The 18,299-nt window shown below is 32.3% G+C and overlaps 5 protein-coding genes across 5 annotated transcripts; 4 read left to right on the top strand and 1 right to left on the bottom strand.

Annotated features, from left to right (window-relative positions):
- The first annotated feature begins 533 nt into the window (after nt 1–533).
- LOC120084156 (flavonol synthase/flavanone 3-hydroxylase-like) lies at nt 534–2,542 on the top strand. The gene is made up of 3 exons (XM_039040053.1): nt 534–904; nt 1,854–2,181; nt 2,264–2,542. Exons 1-3 carry the CDS (start codon nt 534–536, stop codon nt 2,540–2,542), a joined length of 978 nt encoding a protein of 325 aa, XP_038895981.1.
- Nucleotides 2,543–3,624: 1,082 nt separating this feature from the next.
- LOC120083615 (transcription factor TCP15-like) lies at nt 3,625–5,495 on the top strand. The gene is made up of 2 exons (XM_039039442.1): nt 3,625–4,142; nt 4,997–5,495. Exons 1-2 carry the CDS (start codon nt 3,713–3,715, stop codon nt 5,410–5,412), a joined length of 846 nt encoding a protein of 281 aa, XP_038895370.1. The 5' UTR covers nt 3,625–3,712; the 3' UTR covers nt 5,413–5,495.
- A 1,825-nt stretch (nt 5,496–7,320) lies between these two features.
- LOC120082499 (HVA22-like protein a) lies at nt 7,321–9,370 on the top strand. Its single transcript, XM_039037690.1, has 5 exons — nt 7,321–8,145; nt 8,302–8,328; nt 8,423–8,545; nt 8,621–8,858; nt 9,077–9,370. The coding sequence occupies exons 1-5, from the start codon at nt 8,084–8,086 to the stop codon at nt 9,137–9,139; spliced, it is 513 nt and encodes a 170-aa protein (XP_038893618.1). The 5' UTR covers nt 7,321–8,083; the 3' UTR covers nt 9,140–9,370.
- LOC120082498 (microtubule-associated protein RP/EB family member 1B-like) lies at nt 9,305–12,448 on the bottom strand. The gene is made up of 8 exons (XM_039037689.1): nt 12,037–12,448; nt 11,063–11,131; nt 10,870–10,956; nt 10,534–10,640; nt 10,291–10,424; nt 10,125–10,198; nt 9,847–9,960; nt 9,305–9,723 (listed from the first exon to the last, which is right to left on the bottom strand). Exons 1-8 carry the CDS (start codon nt 12,142–12,144, stop codon nt 9,598–9,600), a joined length of 819 nt encoding a protein of 272 aa, XP_038893617.1. The 5' UTR covers nt 12,145–12,448; the 3' UTR covers nt 9,305–9,597.
- Nucleotides 12,449–16,358: 3,910 nt separating this feature from the next.
- Nucleotides 16,359–17,072, top strand: LOC120084155 (pectinesterase 3). Its single transcript, XM_039040052.1, has one exon. It carries the CDS (start codon nt 16,359–16,361, stop codon nt 17,070–17,072), a length of 714 nt encoding a protein of 237 aa, XP_038895980.1.
- Nucleotides 17,073–18,299: the final 1,227 nt, after the last annotated feature.

Raw genomic sequence — 18,299 nt, 5'->3', positions numbered from 1 at the left:
TTGATTAGAAGGGAAAATTTGGGATACAAAATAAACGAAATTTCAAATTTTAATAATTTGTCATATTAGCATACTCTCAAAACAAGATTGCAAAATTTCATTCTAAATTTGCCGCCAATGCAAATTCCAAATAAAATAAAAGGAAGAATGGGCGTCACTCGTTATAGATCTATTCATTCATTTATTTATTATATTCTTATTTTTTAAATTGACGTTAATGACAAAGTTTGAAGGGTCAGAAAAGTTTAAAAATAGAGCCTGCTAGTTGATAAGCAAGTGGCGTATAATTATATAATAGTATCATATTTTAGTAAGCAAGTGAGTATAATTTATTTGAGAAAAACTTGGGTGGTCGTTGAATGACCTATCTTGGTACATTTAAGGTATAGTCCAATATGACATTTTTATTTGTAAAAAAATAAATTTATTTTTTCATCTTAGATAAGTTGGCATATAATTATACAATATTTATCGTATAAACAAGCTAAGCCTGCATAAAGCCCTGAAAAAAAGTAGAAATTAAGAAGCTAAAAATGGTGAACTCATCAAGAACAATCCCCACAGCCGATCTTTCTCCATTTTTGAGAGAAGAAGGATCATCGGATGAAGATGGAAAGAAGAAAGCAATTGAAATAATTGGAAAAGCTTGCTCTGAGTTTGGTTTTTTTCAGGTAGTGAACCATGGTGTTCCAATTCACCTTATGCAAAAAGCACTTTTGAGATCAACCCAGTTTTTTGGGTACCCTTTGGATCGTAAGCTTGAAGCCAGCCCTCTCCCCGGCGCTCCTCTGCCGGCCGGCTATGGCCGCCAGCCGGACCACTCACCTGATAAAAATGAATTCTTTATGATGTTTCCTCCTGATTCAACCTTCAATGTCTTCCCCTCTAATCCTCAAGGCTTTAGGTTTCTCTTCTTCTACTTTTTGCCTTTCTTAACTTTCACTCTATACTTTTCATCCACATAAATATATACTTTCATTCAATTTTATGAATTTTAGCCTCAATATTTACTTCTATTTGATAATTATTTCATTTTTTTTACTTTTTATTTTTGACGATTATGTTTATTTTCTCCATCTTTAAACTATGATTTTCACATTTCTTAAAGAAATACTTGAATTTTTAGTCAGATTCTATAAAAGTATATATTAGAAAAACACATAGTTGAAAGCTAACCTAGCTTGGTTTTTTAAAACATTAGTAGATCAAAGTGAATAGCAAAACTTTAAAGATAAAAAATAGTGATTATATGAGCTTAATTTCTAAAAATCTAATAGTTATCTAACAAAAATTTTAATAATATTAGTATCCATCCATGCTTAAAGTTGACAGAGAAAAATGTGCTTATAAACCATATAAAAACCAAAATGGTTATATAATAGAAACAATAGATACTTTATTTTGATTTTGATAAGATTTTCACAATAGGACTAATATATATTGTAAATTTGAAAGTATATGAATTGAATTGCTACTTGAATGATAAAAGTAGAAGCGAAAACGACCAATTTATATATCAAATATATCGTTTTTAGAATTTTTTGTTTTAGAAATCCATGTCTGATTTTTCTTCTCAATATTTCAATTATAGCTTTTACATTTCTTAGAGAATCACTTGAACTCCCCAGCTAAATTATAAAAATAAAAACAAGATATTGCAAACTATGTAGTTTTTTTAGTTTTTAAAACTAAACTTTGGTCAGTAGAAAGTTTTAACACAATTAAACATTGAACATTGAAACTTGCAAGTAGAAGTTAGTGTTAAATTATAATCTTAAAATCCAAATGGTTAAGTTTTAATGAAGTAGTATGTGTTTGATTGAGGTTGAGCATATATATTATTATGATTGCAGGGAAGTAGTGAAAGAGTTATTCTCATATTTAGTGAAGACGGCTTCAATACTAGAAAGCATAATAAACGAATGCTTAGGGCTTCCACCAAAGCTTTTAAGTGAATACAATGACGACAGGAAGTGGGATTTAATGTCGACATTCAGATACCCAAAATCAAGTGAGAGTGAAAATGTTGGACTTAGAGAACATAAGGATGTGAATTTCATAACTTTGTTGTTCCAAGATGAAGTTGGAGGACTTGAGGTCAAAACGGAATATGATCATCAATGGATCCCAATTACTCCCAGCCAAACCACCCTTGTTGTCAACGTCGGAGATGTCATTCAGGTAAGAAATATATGTGGGTACATCTCGATTGCACTTCATTTTTGTGCATCACACTTAGGTGTCACGTGACAAATTTGATTAGGTACTGAGCAACGATAGATATAAGAGTGCAAGCCATCGGGTGGTGAGGCAGGCAGGGAAAGAGCGTCACTCTTATGCATTTTTCTACAACATTGGAGGAGACAAATTGGTGCAACCATTGCCACATTTCACCACGGACATTGATCAGCCACCAAAATACAAACCTTTTATCTACAAGGACTACCTTCAATTAAGATTGAGAAACAAAACTCACCCTCCCTCTAGGCCTCAAGATATCATCAACCTTTCTTATTATTCTACTATACCTAATTCCTCTTAGCTACCTACCATTTTATTCCAATCATTTCAATAATCTTCTCATTATATGTACGTGATGCATGCCCCATCTTCTTTAATAGAGATGGACTATGTTGATTAAGGTATGTGGAAAAGAATAATAATTTGTGTGGATAGCTGTGTAAATCTTGAAAATTTACATTGAAAATGATGGTAAAAGGGGAAAATATGAACCCTACCCATGCGTCTTTGTGAATTACAGTCATGAAAAAGTTTGAAAGAGAGAGACAGCACTTTTCAATGGAGCAGCCTTTTCTCTTTTATTGACAATTTATCATAAATCAACCCCTTCAAGTAAAACCTGAATCTCACTTTTCATATCAACTAAGTTTTGTCTACTAAGATTTTTATTTTTTCAAAAAAAAATGTTAAAAGAGAAATGGGTCACTTGGATAAGGGTAGAAAGAAGGAAGGGATTTGAGGAATTCTCAAATCTCCAACGTTAATTACAGAGAGAAAAAGTGATGGACAAAGAAATCGTTAGGGATGTGACTAAAGTCTCACGTTGGTTAAATAAAAAAGAATAATTATTAAATCACAAAGGTATATGTCCAGATGGAGTGGACAATATCAAATTAAAATAGTTTACATCTCAAACACATATTATTATAACTCAAATTAAAATAATTTACACCCACACAAACTATTATAATCAACTATAGCAACCGAAAACTATAATGATCAACTTCTTGTCTCAAACGTTCTCCTTAATAATATCCTTTAACAAGTTTTTCGCTTTTTTATAGCACAAAAAATATGGAGTAGGAAGAATTTGCAACAGACTTCAAGAACAGAGATTGATGGTATATGTGAATTAGTATTTGACTACGTTAATGTTGAGAGTGTGAAAGTTATATTGACCTGAAGTAGAGGCCCACCCATGGCCACCATTGTCTTTATAAATTACATCATAAAAAGCCCCATTTCACGTGGACTCTGAGCCAATGGGTCTGTACAACCCACAATAATAGCAACCCTATAATTCACTCTTTTTCTTTTTCTTTTTCTTTCAAAGCGTTATATATATGTGTCCATTCCAAAACCAAACATCTAAACGAAACGAAACCCATATTTATTTATCTTCTCTTCAACTTCTGACGATCTACATTATTGAGACCCACCAAGATCTAATTAAGAGATATCATTTTGAGTGATGGAAGGAAATGACCAACTTCACTATCACCAAAACCATCGCTCGACTACTTCTTTTCCTCTTCAATTGTTAGAGAAGAAGGAATATGATAATCCTCAACCTCCTCTTGAGATCATCTCTAAGAAGCCCTCTCCTAAGAGAACCTCTACTAAGGACCGTCACACCAAAGTCGATGGCCGCGGTCGTCGCACCCGAATGCCTGCTCTTTGTGCTGCTAGAGTTTTCCAGCTTACTCGTGAGCTCGGCCACAAGTCCGATGGCGAAACCATCGAATGGCTTCTTCAGCAGGCCGAGCCTGCTGTTATTGCCGCTACCGGTACAGGGACCATACCTGCAAACTTTAACTCTCTCAATACCTCACTAAGAAGATCGGCTACAAGCATTTCTCTACCATCTCAACTAAGATCCTCGTCTTACTACCACCCGGGAGGTAGGCTGAACAGTTTTTAAGATATTTAATCATATCATTCATTTTCATTTACATCCTGATTTTCTTCTTCTTCTTCTTTTTAAATTAACAATCTTGCCATTGAAGTGCAGTTTAGATGTTCCGGGAGAAAAATATTAAGTTCTGTTTAAGATATTGTTTTTTCCTTACCATTTCTTTTACATTAGTTTTTATCCTTTTAAGGAAATAAATTTTTAAAACTAGTTTTTTTCTTTTAGGTGACTTGAATTTTGAAATTATATTAACAAAATAAATAAATTCTTATAAGCTTAAATTTCTTTAAAAAAATTAATAGTTTAAGCCTCGTTTAATAATTTCTTGGTTCTTTAAAATTAAGTTTATAAATAATATTTCTCTATTTGTATATTTTGTTGCTTAGATTTTAAATTCCACATTTTGAAAATTAAAAAATTAGTTTTCGAATTTTTTTTTTATGAAATTGTCCAAGATTTCAAATCTTTATATAATAAATATGTATATATATGAAAATCTCGATTAAGAAATAGTAGAAAAAGAAGTACAGTTTTCAAAAAACTAAATATGAATAGTTCTCACATGAGATCTTAATCAATTTTTTTTTTTTTTTACTTCCCCTCACTCTCAAGATCCCTAAAAAAGAAAGGACCTTATCACTAACAAATTAGAAAGAAAGAAAGAAAAATTAGGGCAAATAAGATAAAGTAAAAAGAATGTGATGATGTTCATTGTCTTATATTATGTATCATTCTCATGAGATGATTGAGGTGTTATAAAAAAAAGGTGTGACAGTTTAAAAGGATTAGTGGATAATTAAAAGGGAGAAATGAGGCTAATGGAATATGATTAAAGTTGTGCAGTGATGGGGATCAACTCTGAAGCAATGAATAATATGGCTCAAATGACTCAACCAAAACAAGATCATCACTATCTCCAACAATCCACCACAGGGCTAATCCCTGCCACTACTCCGGCCAACTTTTGGATGCTTTCCGACCCCAACAACCAATTACTCGGCAGCGGAGGCGACCCTTTATGGAGGCTTCAGTCGGCCAACAACCAAGACGGCGCTTTATTCAGATCAGGGCAACCCTCCGGTGGTTTACGTTTTTCGAATCTGGCTGCTCCGTTGACGCTCCTCCCAGGAAAGCCACTCTCATTGGGACCCACTACTGCCGGAGGTGGACGTGGAACCATGAATGATGATGGGCACTTGAATATTTACGCCGCCCAAAATCCGCCGCATGGGGCGGCGCCCGACACCGGTGTCTCCTAATCATAATTGTTGCCTATGCGGCTTTCCTTACTAATTTCTTCATATATGAATATGGTTTGAGACGTGAGGTTAGACATGTGATTCTCTTCTCATAACAATCTTCTTACTATTAATTTTTAGTTTATGGTTTACACCATTATTTATAAATATAACAAAATTTTACTAACATTTTTTTATATTTAAAAATTTTATCATTTAAAATAATTATCTAAATAATAATAATTATTATTATTATTATTTAAAAATCATAAAGGTTTTATTAAAAACAAATCTCCACATTCCTTTCTAAATCAACATGCACATTAACCTTACTTTTTAATCAAACGAGCTTTGTTCAGATTTTTATGTAAAGTTTAGGAGTATACTATTTTATGGTCATCAATATTCATACACGCATGTAATGCTTAATGCATTTTTATTATTGTTACTATGGTTTATCAAATTTAAATAAGTTGAGAAAAAGTTTTCTTTTAACTTTTAGAAAGATAAATAATGTGATTTTTTAATTTAATACAAAAGAAGGGGATCAATTCAAATCTCTGATGAGATATATATGTTTTTATGTCGGTTAAGCTATGTTTTTATTAGTACATAGATAATGTCTTACCAATTGAATTAGGCTTAGAGATATGTCACCCACCGTTATTATATAAATGCTTTATTAAAATGTTATATTACCGTGATATTTAAATTCACATGATAAAATTGTTACTAGTACTATATTTAAAAATTAAAAATAATGCTATTTCATGTTTTGTTTTTTTTTCCTAATCGAATATTATATGAGGGAGGGATTCAAATTCACATGACCCTTTCTCTAGCTAAAAATAATGTGAAAAGGTAGATTAATATATTAACTCACCTCTGATTGACTTAGAAGGGTTTATGAAGTGTTGATTAATGAAGACAATAAAAGTGGTACACTATTATTATGAATTAATTATTACTAGTATAAATAATAAACATTGTCGACTTGAATATAACTCAATTGATTAAAATATATATTCTCATTAAAAAGTCAAAAGTTCAAATTTCTGCCCGCAGATGTTAAACTATGTAATTGTAATGGATAATACTTTTAGAGCTAATAATTAATAATATATCACATTTTTACAAAATTGTACGACAACAAAATCTATTCGTGAGAGTCTATTACCAATATAATTTAAGTTACAATATGTAGGAGGTGGAAAAATTGAATCTCTGACTTCGAGGTTAATAGTTCAAACATTATATTAATTGAATTATGTTTATTTTTACATCAAAAGTACAATTTATTACATCTTCATAAGCATTTCTTTTTTAAAATGCGACATATCTTTTTATTTCTATTCGGCAAATGATTAATGATGAAAGGTTCCTAAATGCTTATTGACATTCGGTCCTTTAAAAAAAATCTACTATTTTTATCAGTCTAATTTTCTTTTTTTTTTTAAACGTTACAAAGTACTTAATTTCTACGCATAAACTTTAATAATACTACACACAAACTTGAAAAAGTTAAAAAGAAGGGATAACTAATAAAACAAGATTCAAATCTTATACCTCTTCATTGGTAATATATATTCAAACCAATTAATTTTGGTCAAAATGGCAAATTTTTCTAGATGATTTCGATTAAATTGAATTAAATTATTATTTTAATGTAGCTTTGAATATCAAATTAGATCACGCCAAAGAAAATATCTATTACCATGTCGTCAAAGGTCGTAGCTCAGTTCCTTGAACCAACTAACATAACTTTGTTCAAAGAGACAGAGGAGTGAGAGTGTAGCAATAGGCAATAACCCATTGATGATTGAATGACAATAAACAGAGCACTGTTAAAAGTTTTTTATAGTTAAAATGTGAGCATCACTTTCTTTCGTTGCCATTGTTTTACTGCATCAATGATTCAAAAACCTGTCTCTGCAAATGGTGGGATCGTCTTGTTGTGTCCGCACCTTATCACTTGCAGGTTTCCCTCACCTGACTCTGTCCCCACTCTGCTTCAACTCCTTTCCTCCATTAATGGCTTCCCTTAACCAATTTTTTACTTCCCCCAATCAATCCTATTAATCCCCTGTTCAGTTTGACAATTGGGTCATTTCATTCCATGAACCCCCTCTCTGTTTTCCAAAGGACACCTTCTACTTTAAAGATTCAACACGTTTCCAAGAACCCCATTTGTGTCAACTCTGTTATTTCTTAAGCTACGTGGTCCCTTTTCAGTTTTCACGACAAAATTTTTTGCTTACCGCCCTTCCACCTTCTTCCTCGACAACCCCTTATTGTGTTCCTCTGACAGTTTCAGTACGATGATGATTCACTTAACCCATCTTCAATTCTCCACCCATTCATTCTGTTTCTCTTACTAAGTGTTACTATCTGATTAGACTCATGATTTTGTTAATTATGTTTTTTGATTTTCTTTCCACCGACTCCAACTTTCGATGCTATCCTTGGAATTGATTCCTCTGCTTTTCTTTTTCTTCCTTTTCTTTCTTTCCATGACACTTGTTACTCTTTTTCGTTCAACACGCACACAGCTGCACCGCTTTTCGAGCTTAAGATCTAGAGGAAGGATAAGAAAAGATAAAGTGAAGGAATTTGAAAGAACGAGCTCTTTTTCTCTTCATTCTTTCGTTTTGGGATTCTGGGTTTTGAAGATAATTGATATATTGACGCGAAGATGGGATCTGGGGCTGGAAATTTCTTTAAAGTTGTTCTTAAAAACTTCGACGTTCTTGCTGGGTATCTCTCTGACTCTCTACGTTCCTTTTTTGCTTGCTTCTTGTATGCCTGATTGAAGCAGTAGAATGGAAAAGGAAAAAAAAAAAAAACCCATAATGGGGAATTAATTTCTTAATGTTCCCATATATTGATACATCGGCATGATTTGATTTGCAGGCCTGTTGTCGGTCTTGTCTATCCTCTGTATGTTTCCTTTTCACTCTAATCCTTCAAAATTTGTTGTCTATTGGGCTTAATTCAATCGTTTTGAATATTGGGTTTTGGGCTTTTTTGGTAGATATGCGTCAATTAGAGCCATTGAGACCAAATCTCAAGTCGATGATCAGCAATGGCTTACTTATTGGGTTTTGCACTCCATGATCACCCTCTTCGAGCTGACCTTTGCCAAGGTTCTTGAATGGTAGGCGTTTTAAGGGGTTTCTTCTTTATCAATTGCTTTGAATTTGATCTGTTTACAGAAACTTTCTCATGGCAGGATCCCAATATGGCCATATGCGAAGCTGGTTCTGTTGTGTTGGTTGTCAGGCTTCAGTGGTGCTTCGTATGTGTACGAGCATTACTTAAGACCTCTAATGGTCAACCAACAGAGAGTCAATGTTTGGTATGTTCCTAAAGGGAAGGATCCTTTGAACAAGCGTGAGGACATTATCACTGCTGCAGAGAAGTACATTCAGGAGCATGGAACTGGTGAACTTCAATACATGCTCGACAATGTGAGGATGAATTTTGGTGCTACTTTCTGCTTCTCCCTTTAATTCACACTTTTTTTTCTAAGTATAATTCGATAAGAGATTCGAACCACCCACACACCTTGTGATTTCTCCAAGACAGTCATGGCTCGATTAAATTATGCTCAATTTGACTTTAATTTACTCACCTTTCTAATGCCTAAGTTGATGCATTTGTTCTTCTTTTTGTTCTACTTCTACAGGCTGAAGTACACAGGAGAAATAGCAGCAGTTATTATGGTTATGCAGAGGACTATGGATACTGAAACTGATGCCACTTCAGACTAGAAATAAGAGTGGAAACTCAAACAAAGCTGAAAGTTTTGTCCTTTTTGTGTTTTTATTTCTCTCGCGTCTGTGAAAAACTAAGTCTCTTTTCATTGTTGTAAATGTTTTTTGTCGTTCTTTTGTAATATCAAAGCACATTCAAATAAACATCAAGAGAAGTGTAGTCATTATCAAAGTTCATTCAACAAAGCTGGTCAAACTTAATAAAAGCTAATGTTGAGCATCTGTTATTACAAACCCCATCGGTGGATATTCAGTTAACAATCTTGACCCTTGCTAAAGCACAGACGAGGGTTTTTTAAGTCCAAGATTTCAACTCATTAGAGATCATTAAGTGATGGATGATGATGATGAGTGAGAGCTGTGGAATTGCTTGGCAATGCTGCAGCTTTTTCTTGCTCAATATACAAGTCCAAATTTGTCTGGAACTTCAAATTCACTCTTCATTTTCATCTTTAACGTCATTCCTACTCTGTGACTGGTATATGTACTCTTGAGCCTCAGTTAGTGCCGATTCCTTTGCGTCTGCTGCATATAAAATCATCTTGATTGCTGCTGCCATCTGCATAAAACGTACAATTATCAACCATACATTATCAATGTACTCTTGAAAGTTTATAGTTCTGACGAAGAATCGTTTTCTATTAATTCATCCTGAAGGCTTTTTCTCTATATCCATGCTTACCGGGAGATCTTCTAATTCAGACATCTGACAAAAGATTTCTATGTCCCTTAATTTTGCAAAGTAAAAGTCTCTTTCTTTTTCCAAGAGATCTACAGACATTTTCAGCTCCGTAATCTGTCCACAAGAAAAAAGATGCAACAACTTGTAAGAGAGAGAGAAAATCAAAATAGCAGTACGTAACATCAATTTGGAGGAGAAAGGGGAAGCAAAAAGCTGGACCGGTCCTTGAGAACAAAGAATAAAGCAGAAATTTGCAGTGACATTATTTTGCAGCCTACCTCCTTGGACAAAGCTTGGATTTCTCCAGAAGAATTTGCCCCGCTGGTTACGCCGTTCTTACCTGGCTTGGATCCTGGTTCAATATGACATGAAATCAAACAGCTTAATCTATGGCTCATGACCAACGATAAGAAATCACTGGAACAAGATAAGCAGAAGTTTTACTTGGTTCAACTGGATCACCAGAGCCATGGCCATGCATATTATGTGTTTGCAGTGATTTAGCAGCTTTCTGGCAACCCTTCATTGTGGCGCCACCCTTTCCACCCTTGCATCGTCGCTCCACAGGATTATAGTTCCTGTTGAGACATTCAAGAAAAACTTGATGACAAAATCGAAAGAAGATGCTGTTTATTGTCCGATACTCGAAATAAAAAAGGCGAATAAACAACAATGAATTTAGCATACTCATTCATAATGCCACCATTAACTGAATCACAGTAGCGTTTCAGCCATTGCAAGAATTCCAAGTTATCCAAAGGTCTACCTTTTACAAGCCTGTTGACTTCAATGTGCTGCCACAAATAACATCAGAGCATTCAGTATACCATGTAAAGGAATGAACACCCTTCTAGCTACCAATCACAAGACATTAGACTTTAAAACAACAATAGCAAGGCACCATCCATTTTAACAAGTATGCTGCTGGGAAGAATGAAAAATGATATCAAGATATTTCCAGCTCTTCACTCACTCACGTCATCTAAACAGGTGAGATATTAGGCAGACCATTTGGTTACGTACCTTTTCAATTTTCAACTTATTGAATACATCCTGAAGAACCTTGTAATTCTGGATCATATCGTATTCGGTTTTTGCATCAAAATTGACCTTTTATATACATCCAAGGCAGACATGTCAGTATCATACAGTAGCCATTAATCATTCTCACAATCTAAAGCAGATGAAAATTGAAACTAGATAAGAGAAAACTAACCTTATGCATTGGGACAGCTCCTGGGTATGTCATATCAATCATCTGACACTGCACAGCCCCGGAAGCAGCCTAGGCAGAACGAAAAACATGGGAAAAGGGATACTTTCACACTGAGATAATCACAACCACTGCAAAAACTTATAATGGGAAAAAATAATTTACCTAGCAATGAAATCAATATCACAATAATAAATAAATGACTTGCATCTGACTGAAAAAGCAATTCCGAGTTGAACAAATGTGGCTAGACATAATAATATGAGAGCTATTCAGAGAATCTCCCATGACTTAATCGATAAAATCAGTATGAGCATAACATAAACAATTTTGTTTCACTTGAATTCATACATAATCCAGTTCCCACAGTTATATCTAATTGCTATAGATTTTAAGCTTTGTAAACTAAGATTAAAAAAGAACAGCTTGCATTCCATGCTTCAAATGTACAAGGAACTTGTCAATCCTCAACTACAAGTACTAATCTGTCCAAAGTCAGTAGAATGTGACATTAACACAAAAACATTATGACCCTTTTCTTTCCTCGAGCAAAGGCAACAAAATTACTCCCGAAGGAAAATCCAAATCAGTATCATATGACATGGTTGGCCATTGCCTAGAAACCTCTATTTCCTGTTAAGAAATCCAACCAAAACCTGAAAAAAAAATGCAACTAAACAACATTCTTGGAAAATGTTTCGTGGTAGAAGCAAACTTCGATTCCTTTTTTCCAAGCATTTCTACAAAACTACGTTTATACTCCCATATTCTAACATTTTGCCATCATGAACAATGAAAAATCACAAAGAAAGAGATAGAGAAATTAGAAAACATAGCCTCCCTTTCTCCAAGGGAAAGAGGGGACCGAAGAGAAACTCAAAATGCACAAACAGAAAAAACCCACTTCAGGCATTACAATACAAACATTTCCCAAAGAACAAAAATTAGAAAAAAGGGTAAAAAGGAAAAGAGAGAACCTCTTCAATGCGAGAGAGATTGAGTTGAAGGCAATTGTTGATCCATGTCAAAATTTCATTCCTACCGACAAAGTAAGCACTGTCCATCATTCCAATATTGGAAGCCATAGTCGTCGGAAAGCAGTTCTCAGAAAACCCAAATCATAAGAAGGGGAAAGAAACAAAATGGGAAGAGCAGAGAAATGTTAAAATAAACTGGAAACGAAGGACGGCATTAAGGAGGAGGCGGCTTATGGCCGGATATTAAGGGGGAAACGCTGCTTGGTTCAAACAAATTTTTTATTTTTTTAAAAAACACCCATTTGGAAGATTTTAACATCTTCGGAAACGGAAGGTGCAATTGAACGGTGGAGGGAATTCACTGTTCCTCACCCACAACTAATTAGCGTTAAACCAAACAAAACCACCCTCATTAACCATTCTTTTAAATCCCAACTAATCAAATTAAAACTCAAATTCCTTTCCTTTTTTGCCTGGGATCTCATTTTCATCAAATTAAGGAATAATTAGTTTTGCAAAAAAAGAAAGAATCGTCGTAATTACATGGATCAAGCCACATAAATATTTTAAATTTAAAAAATAAACAAATAAAAAACATTGAACACCCTTGACATTGAATATTTCTAGTTTACCGTTCAGTATTTTTTTTTTTTTCTGGGTCACCTCCCAATAGGGGAAACAAAAACAACCGACCACCGACAAAAAATCGAATTTCTTCTAAAAGATATTGAATAAAAATAAAAATCCGTTAGAAATAGGATCGAATTAAATATTTGAATAATGAAAATAAAAATATTCGTTAGAAAGAATTTCTTTTACGACGTTATCCATAATATTTTTCTTCTTGTGGAGAACAAATTTCTTGTTAACAAGTTTTTTATTACAAAAAGTTTCCTCCTCCAAGTGATAAACAATGTCTTTACATTGTATAATTATATTAATTAAAGAGAAAAAAAAATCTCTTTTTTATCTCTAAATTTTGGGTCTAATTTCTATTTAGTTATAAATTTTAAAATATTATAATTTAATTCATAGATTTCAAAATGCTACAATTTTACATTGACAATTGAATTTTGCTTCAATTTGGTCCCTATATCTCGAGGTTTACACTTATATTTTCAATTTTTTACTAAATATTCAATTTCCGCCTTTTGGAGTTAATTTATGTTAATAAATTAAAAATCGTTAAAAGAATTATAATTTATTAAGTTTTACTATTTTTATCACTTTTAAAATTATATTTAAAAAATTTTACTTCTAATTATTTTAAATTAATTTTAAAAAATCACGTCAATGATGAAAATAAGTATTTAATGAAAATTTGAAGTTAAAGAATATAAAAGCTTGAAATTATGGACTAAATTGAAATAAAATTCAAAATTTAAGAACTAAAAGTATAACATTTTAAAATTTAGAAATCAAATAAAAATTAGAGTCAAAATCGAGGGACTAAAAGGTATTATTCCCTTTTAATTTTTTGACATTGTATTGTATATGAATTTTAATTGGTTTTAAGGAGTTTAATTTTTCTTCCTTGATTCAAACAAAGAATTGACCTTCATTAGGGTTGAAAGACATGAGGAGACTTTTGTATTAATTTTTTTGCTTTAGGAATCTAATAATTTTAACTTAATGGTAAAGTTGTATTGGAATATGTTATTGTAATAAGTTATATATGGCTAAGTATTAAAAAAAAAGTTAGAGAATTTGCCATTTTCTTAATTTGTTGTCAGTTAAGGAAGAAGTTGCCATTTTTAAAGAAATGTCTTTCAAATGAAATCTTTTCTTTATCAAAAAGTTATTCTTCTATATGGTCTATAGGAGCCAAATTAATGTATCTCACAACTTTTTTAGAAATTAATTAAAAATATGTAAATAAATCCAAATTGACAAGTGGGATGTTTATATGATGAAATTTTGCTTTGAAATTGGTTATTCTTTTGTCTTAAAATTTTTAATTTGTTGAACAGAGAGAAAAAAAAAGGGGTGCAAAGTGGGAAGCAAATGTTCTTTGCCCAAATGGAATGGAAAGGCTAAAGAAACAGTTAATGGGCAATGCGTGTGGTGTGGTTGGCATCCCATTTATTGTTTTTCTTTTATTTCTTTTTCCTTTTAAAAAATAATTAATAAAACAAATATTTTTAAGGTAATTTTCGAGAATAGAAAAATAAAAGGAACTATTTACACGAAATAACAAAATTTTAATCTTTTTTTTATAAAAGTTTATTGAAGTCTATCCGCGTCTATAGAAACTAATAGAAATCTATCACGGATAGATGTTTATCTTTTTTTTCTTTTCTTTTTTGCTATTTTTATAAATAGTTTGACATTTTTTTCTATCTATGAATTTTTTTTTTTTAATTTCAAGTCAATAAGCACACTAAATTATCTTCTTTCTTCGATTGGTTGGCATTTGGCATAACCTTAAGGTCTATATCAAAGGGGAAAATAATTCTTTTAAAATATGTTGTATTAATATTAAAGTTTCAAGTAGAATTGGTGAGAAACAATTATCCACTTGTCAAACGATGATGTAAGATATATCTCAATTTAACTTTATCGTAGATTCATTGTACAACGATTGTGACATAGAAGATCAAATCTCTAACTTCAAGAGAAAGAGTATATGTTAATTATCACCGAACTATAGGTAATTTGAAATATTGGTCGATATATATGTATATGGAACCGAATTTGACAACAATTGATATGACGTTTGTTTGTGTACAAGAAAGATCGATTGGATGTTGAGTCGAATTTTGAAACAAGACTTTTAGGAGGCTACTTCAGTCTTCTTCCTTCCATTCCTAATTTCCTAGCATATAGTACTTGGATTAGACCCTTTTCAATTGCATTTTCGTATTTTTTACCCTTTTATTATAAAAAGTTGGTATTAAGTTCTTCTTTATTAATTAGGTCAAGGATAACTTTCTAATTTGATTTTAGCACACTATTAATCTTATTATACATTCAAAATTATAGTTCATTTCAATCCAAATAAAAAAATTATATTTAAATTTTAGTCATCAAAACCCAAATACAGAAGTAAATATGACTTAACGTTCCGCGTAATAACTCTACCAAATGCAACCCTATTATTCCATTCTGGTACGGAAAAAAAAAAAAAAACAAAAGGTAACTTTAAAAATTTACTCTAGCTTTGGAAATTGATTGATTTATTTATTTTATAGTCTATTTCTTAGACTTTATTGCTTAAATCGTTACATCTACAGCTAATTCTTTGCATTTGGGCTTTTAGTAGAAACTCAGCCCAAACATGTACAGAAGTTAACAAATGGTTTTGAGCCTGTAAACGAAATTAAATTGGAAAATTGGAGCATTTATCAAATTTTAGGGTTTGATTTTGAAAAATGAAAAATCGACAAATAATAAGATTTATGATAACACAGCACTTGATCACGAATTTTCAAATCTCTGTTTTACTCTTACCTAATTCGTTACTTTAGTTAGACATGAAATTTAAATTTATATTGACTAGACAATTGGTTTTTCAAAATTTAGAATTGATTTTAGACCTATAACTGTAAGTTAGAAAATTGAAAATTTATTACTTTAGACACAATATTGAAAGTTTGGAAGAGACCTTTTTAAAATTAACCACTTTTAATTTTATACCAAATAATTAGGAACTAATAAGTTCTTGAAAGTCAAAATAAATTTAGCTACAATGGACCTCACAAATCTTTTAGATTAAAAGTTAAACTATTGTATGTATGCTCTCATCACTATGAATTTATTAATTTCATTGAGGACTTACAAATATATTTATAATATATTTATAATTATTTTTATTTGTATGATATAATAAGCATGTGATTATAAGATGTGGGATTTTTTCATGAATACGGATGACCTCTTTTCAATCGTGCATTTGACTTTTAACCCATCTTGCAAAAATATGTTTTATAACTTTTCACTGATATCATATAGCCTTTTCTGCATTGAAGATGACCTCGCATTTGAGTTGATATGTCTAATCTGATGGTCGATTGTCCATAATCCAATGACACTTCTAATCGTGAACTTCATATCTTAACGGATGTTGCTATCCACCATCATGGAGCTTTAGGGACGATTCACCGTCAAAGTTAAAAAGCATACTTTTGTAGTGCGGACTAAAAATGAGTGAATGTCTAATATATTTATCCTGGATGAAATCCCCACGTTGAGTGGAATAAATGAAAACGGTGGGTTTATCTTTGACTTTGACTCTGCCTTCCCCTTTCCCAAACTCAGAACCACTTGAAACTTCCTTCTCCACATTTCATCATAACAAATATCAATTTGATTTCAAGCTAGTCATGGATCAAATCAAAGCTCTCAAAGGCTATGGCAAAGTGACTCACCTCGAGCTCGAAGATCAAGTCCCTCCGCCGTCCAAAACCCCCAACCACAAATCTCTCCGCCTCACAGCCGCCATCTCCGCCGTCGTCCTCACCGCTCTCATCATCGCTTTGATCATCGTAGCCTACATCCACAACCCCACCACCGGCAACAAATCACCCAATTCGGCCGACACAATCAAAATCGTCTGTAACGTAACTCGTTACCCTAATTCCTGCTTCACCTCAATATTTTCTCTCAATTCCTCTCCAGAACCCGATCCCGAACTCATTTTGAAGCTCTCTCTCCAAGTTTCCCTCAACGAACTCTCGAATATGTCCCGATCGCTAAAAACCCTAGCCGCAGAGGGCGACGGGGGAGCAGCTTTGAAGGACTGCGAGAGCCAAATCGAAGACGCAATTAGTGAAGTGAATGACTCGGTGGCAGAAATGGAATCCGGCGCCGGAGAAAAGACGTTGACGGAGAGTAAGATCGGAAACATTCAGACGTGGATGAGCAGTGCGATGACGGACCAAGAGAGTTGTTTGGAGGGACTGGAGGAGATGGATTCGACGTCGTTTCAAGAGGTGAAGACGAGGATGAAAAAGTCTATTGAATACGTGAGCAACAGCCTGGCCATTGTCGCTAATATCCACGTCATTCTTGCGAATTTTGATATGCCACTTCACTAAATTAATTTTAAATTTAATCATGTCAATACCAATACGCGTTTGTTTCTGTGTTTTTTTTCTCCCTATAATAATAATAATAATAATAAATGTTTTCTTGTTCGTACTTGAAAATATGGTGTTTTGTTTAGAATGTTGATGGTTATCGTTTGTATTTATTTGAAAATAATATGTGAAGTTGTGACAATTGCTAGTTTGTGCCATAACGTTAATGTTTGGTATTTGTTTTATGCAAAGTTTAACTTCAGCATCTAGGATGGAATGTCAAAGTTCAAAACTTTGCACTATATAGATTTAGGTAAATATTATTTTCATCAATTTATTCATTTATTTATAAAGTAGAAAGTGTTTGGTTGGTAGTTTGTTCTCTTTATACATCAACTTTCTTTAAAGTCATTTTCATTTTTTATATTTTATCAAAGGTTTCGACAATTTTAAATTCATTATATGTTTCTCGTTACATCATTAATAATAAAATATTATTTATTTCTTTTTAAATAATATTATTTTAGTCCTCAAATATATTTATTGTTGATTTTCACATCGATTCACCTTTAAAATAATCAATGATGGGCATCAAATAAAAGTTAATGTATAAAGTGTAATAATATAAATAGATACATAGCTTCACATGAACATATCTCATTTGACATATAAAATATACACTCTCTCGAATCTCGACCAAGAAGTAAAAGTTTGAATATCTACCCTACACACATTATTGAACTAACTAAACAAAAAGAAAATAAAAACACCACAACAAATTCCTCACCAATTATTTATCTATACAAGTAAAAGTTTCTAAAATATCCCCCAGCTATGCATATTTTGAGAAGTCAGGACGTTGTAACCTTTTAGTTTTTTAAGCATTATTTCTATTTGGTCAATACATTTCAAAATGTTACATTCCTACCTTTGAATTTTGGGTTTAATTTCTATTTGGTTCATAAACTTTAAGATATTATAGTTTTACCTTTACATTTAAGTTTTCAATAATCCTCACTTTTAATCTTTAGTGTTAATTTATAATTAGGTTAGTAATTATAAATTAAGTATCTAGTTACATTTGTTTATAAATTTTAATAGTCACAAAAAATTAGTGAAAACTCTAATTTAATTATAATAGAAGAGTAACACAAATGAGTGAAAACTTAGTAATAGCATCTTAATGTATGACATAATGAAAATTAAATTCAAAATTCAAGAGTTAAAATGTAATATTTTGAATTA

This window comes from Benincasa hispida, chromosome 8 (genome assembly GCF_009727055.1).
Source record: "Benincasa hispida cultivar B227 chromosome 8, ASM972705v1, whole genome shotgun sequence".
Lineage (NCBI taxonomy): Eukaryota > Viridiplantae > Streptophyta > Magnoliopsida > Cucurbitales > Cucurbitaceae > Benincasa > Benincasa hispida.
Note: the sequence above shows the minus strand (reverse complement) of the source record. Positions and strands in the feature narration are given on the sequence as shown.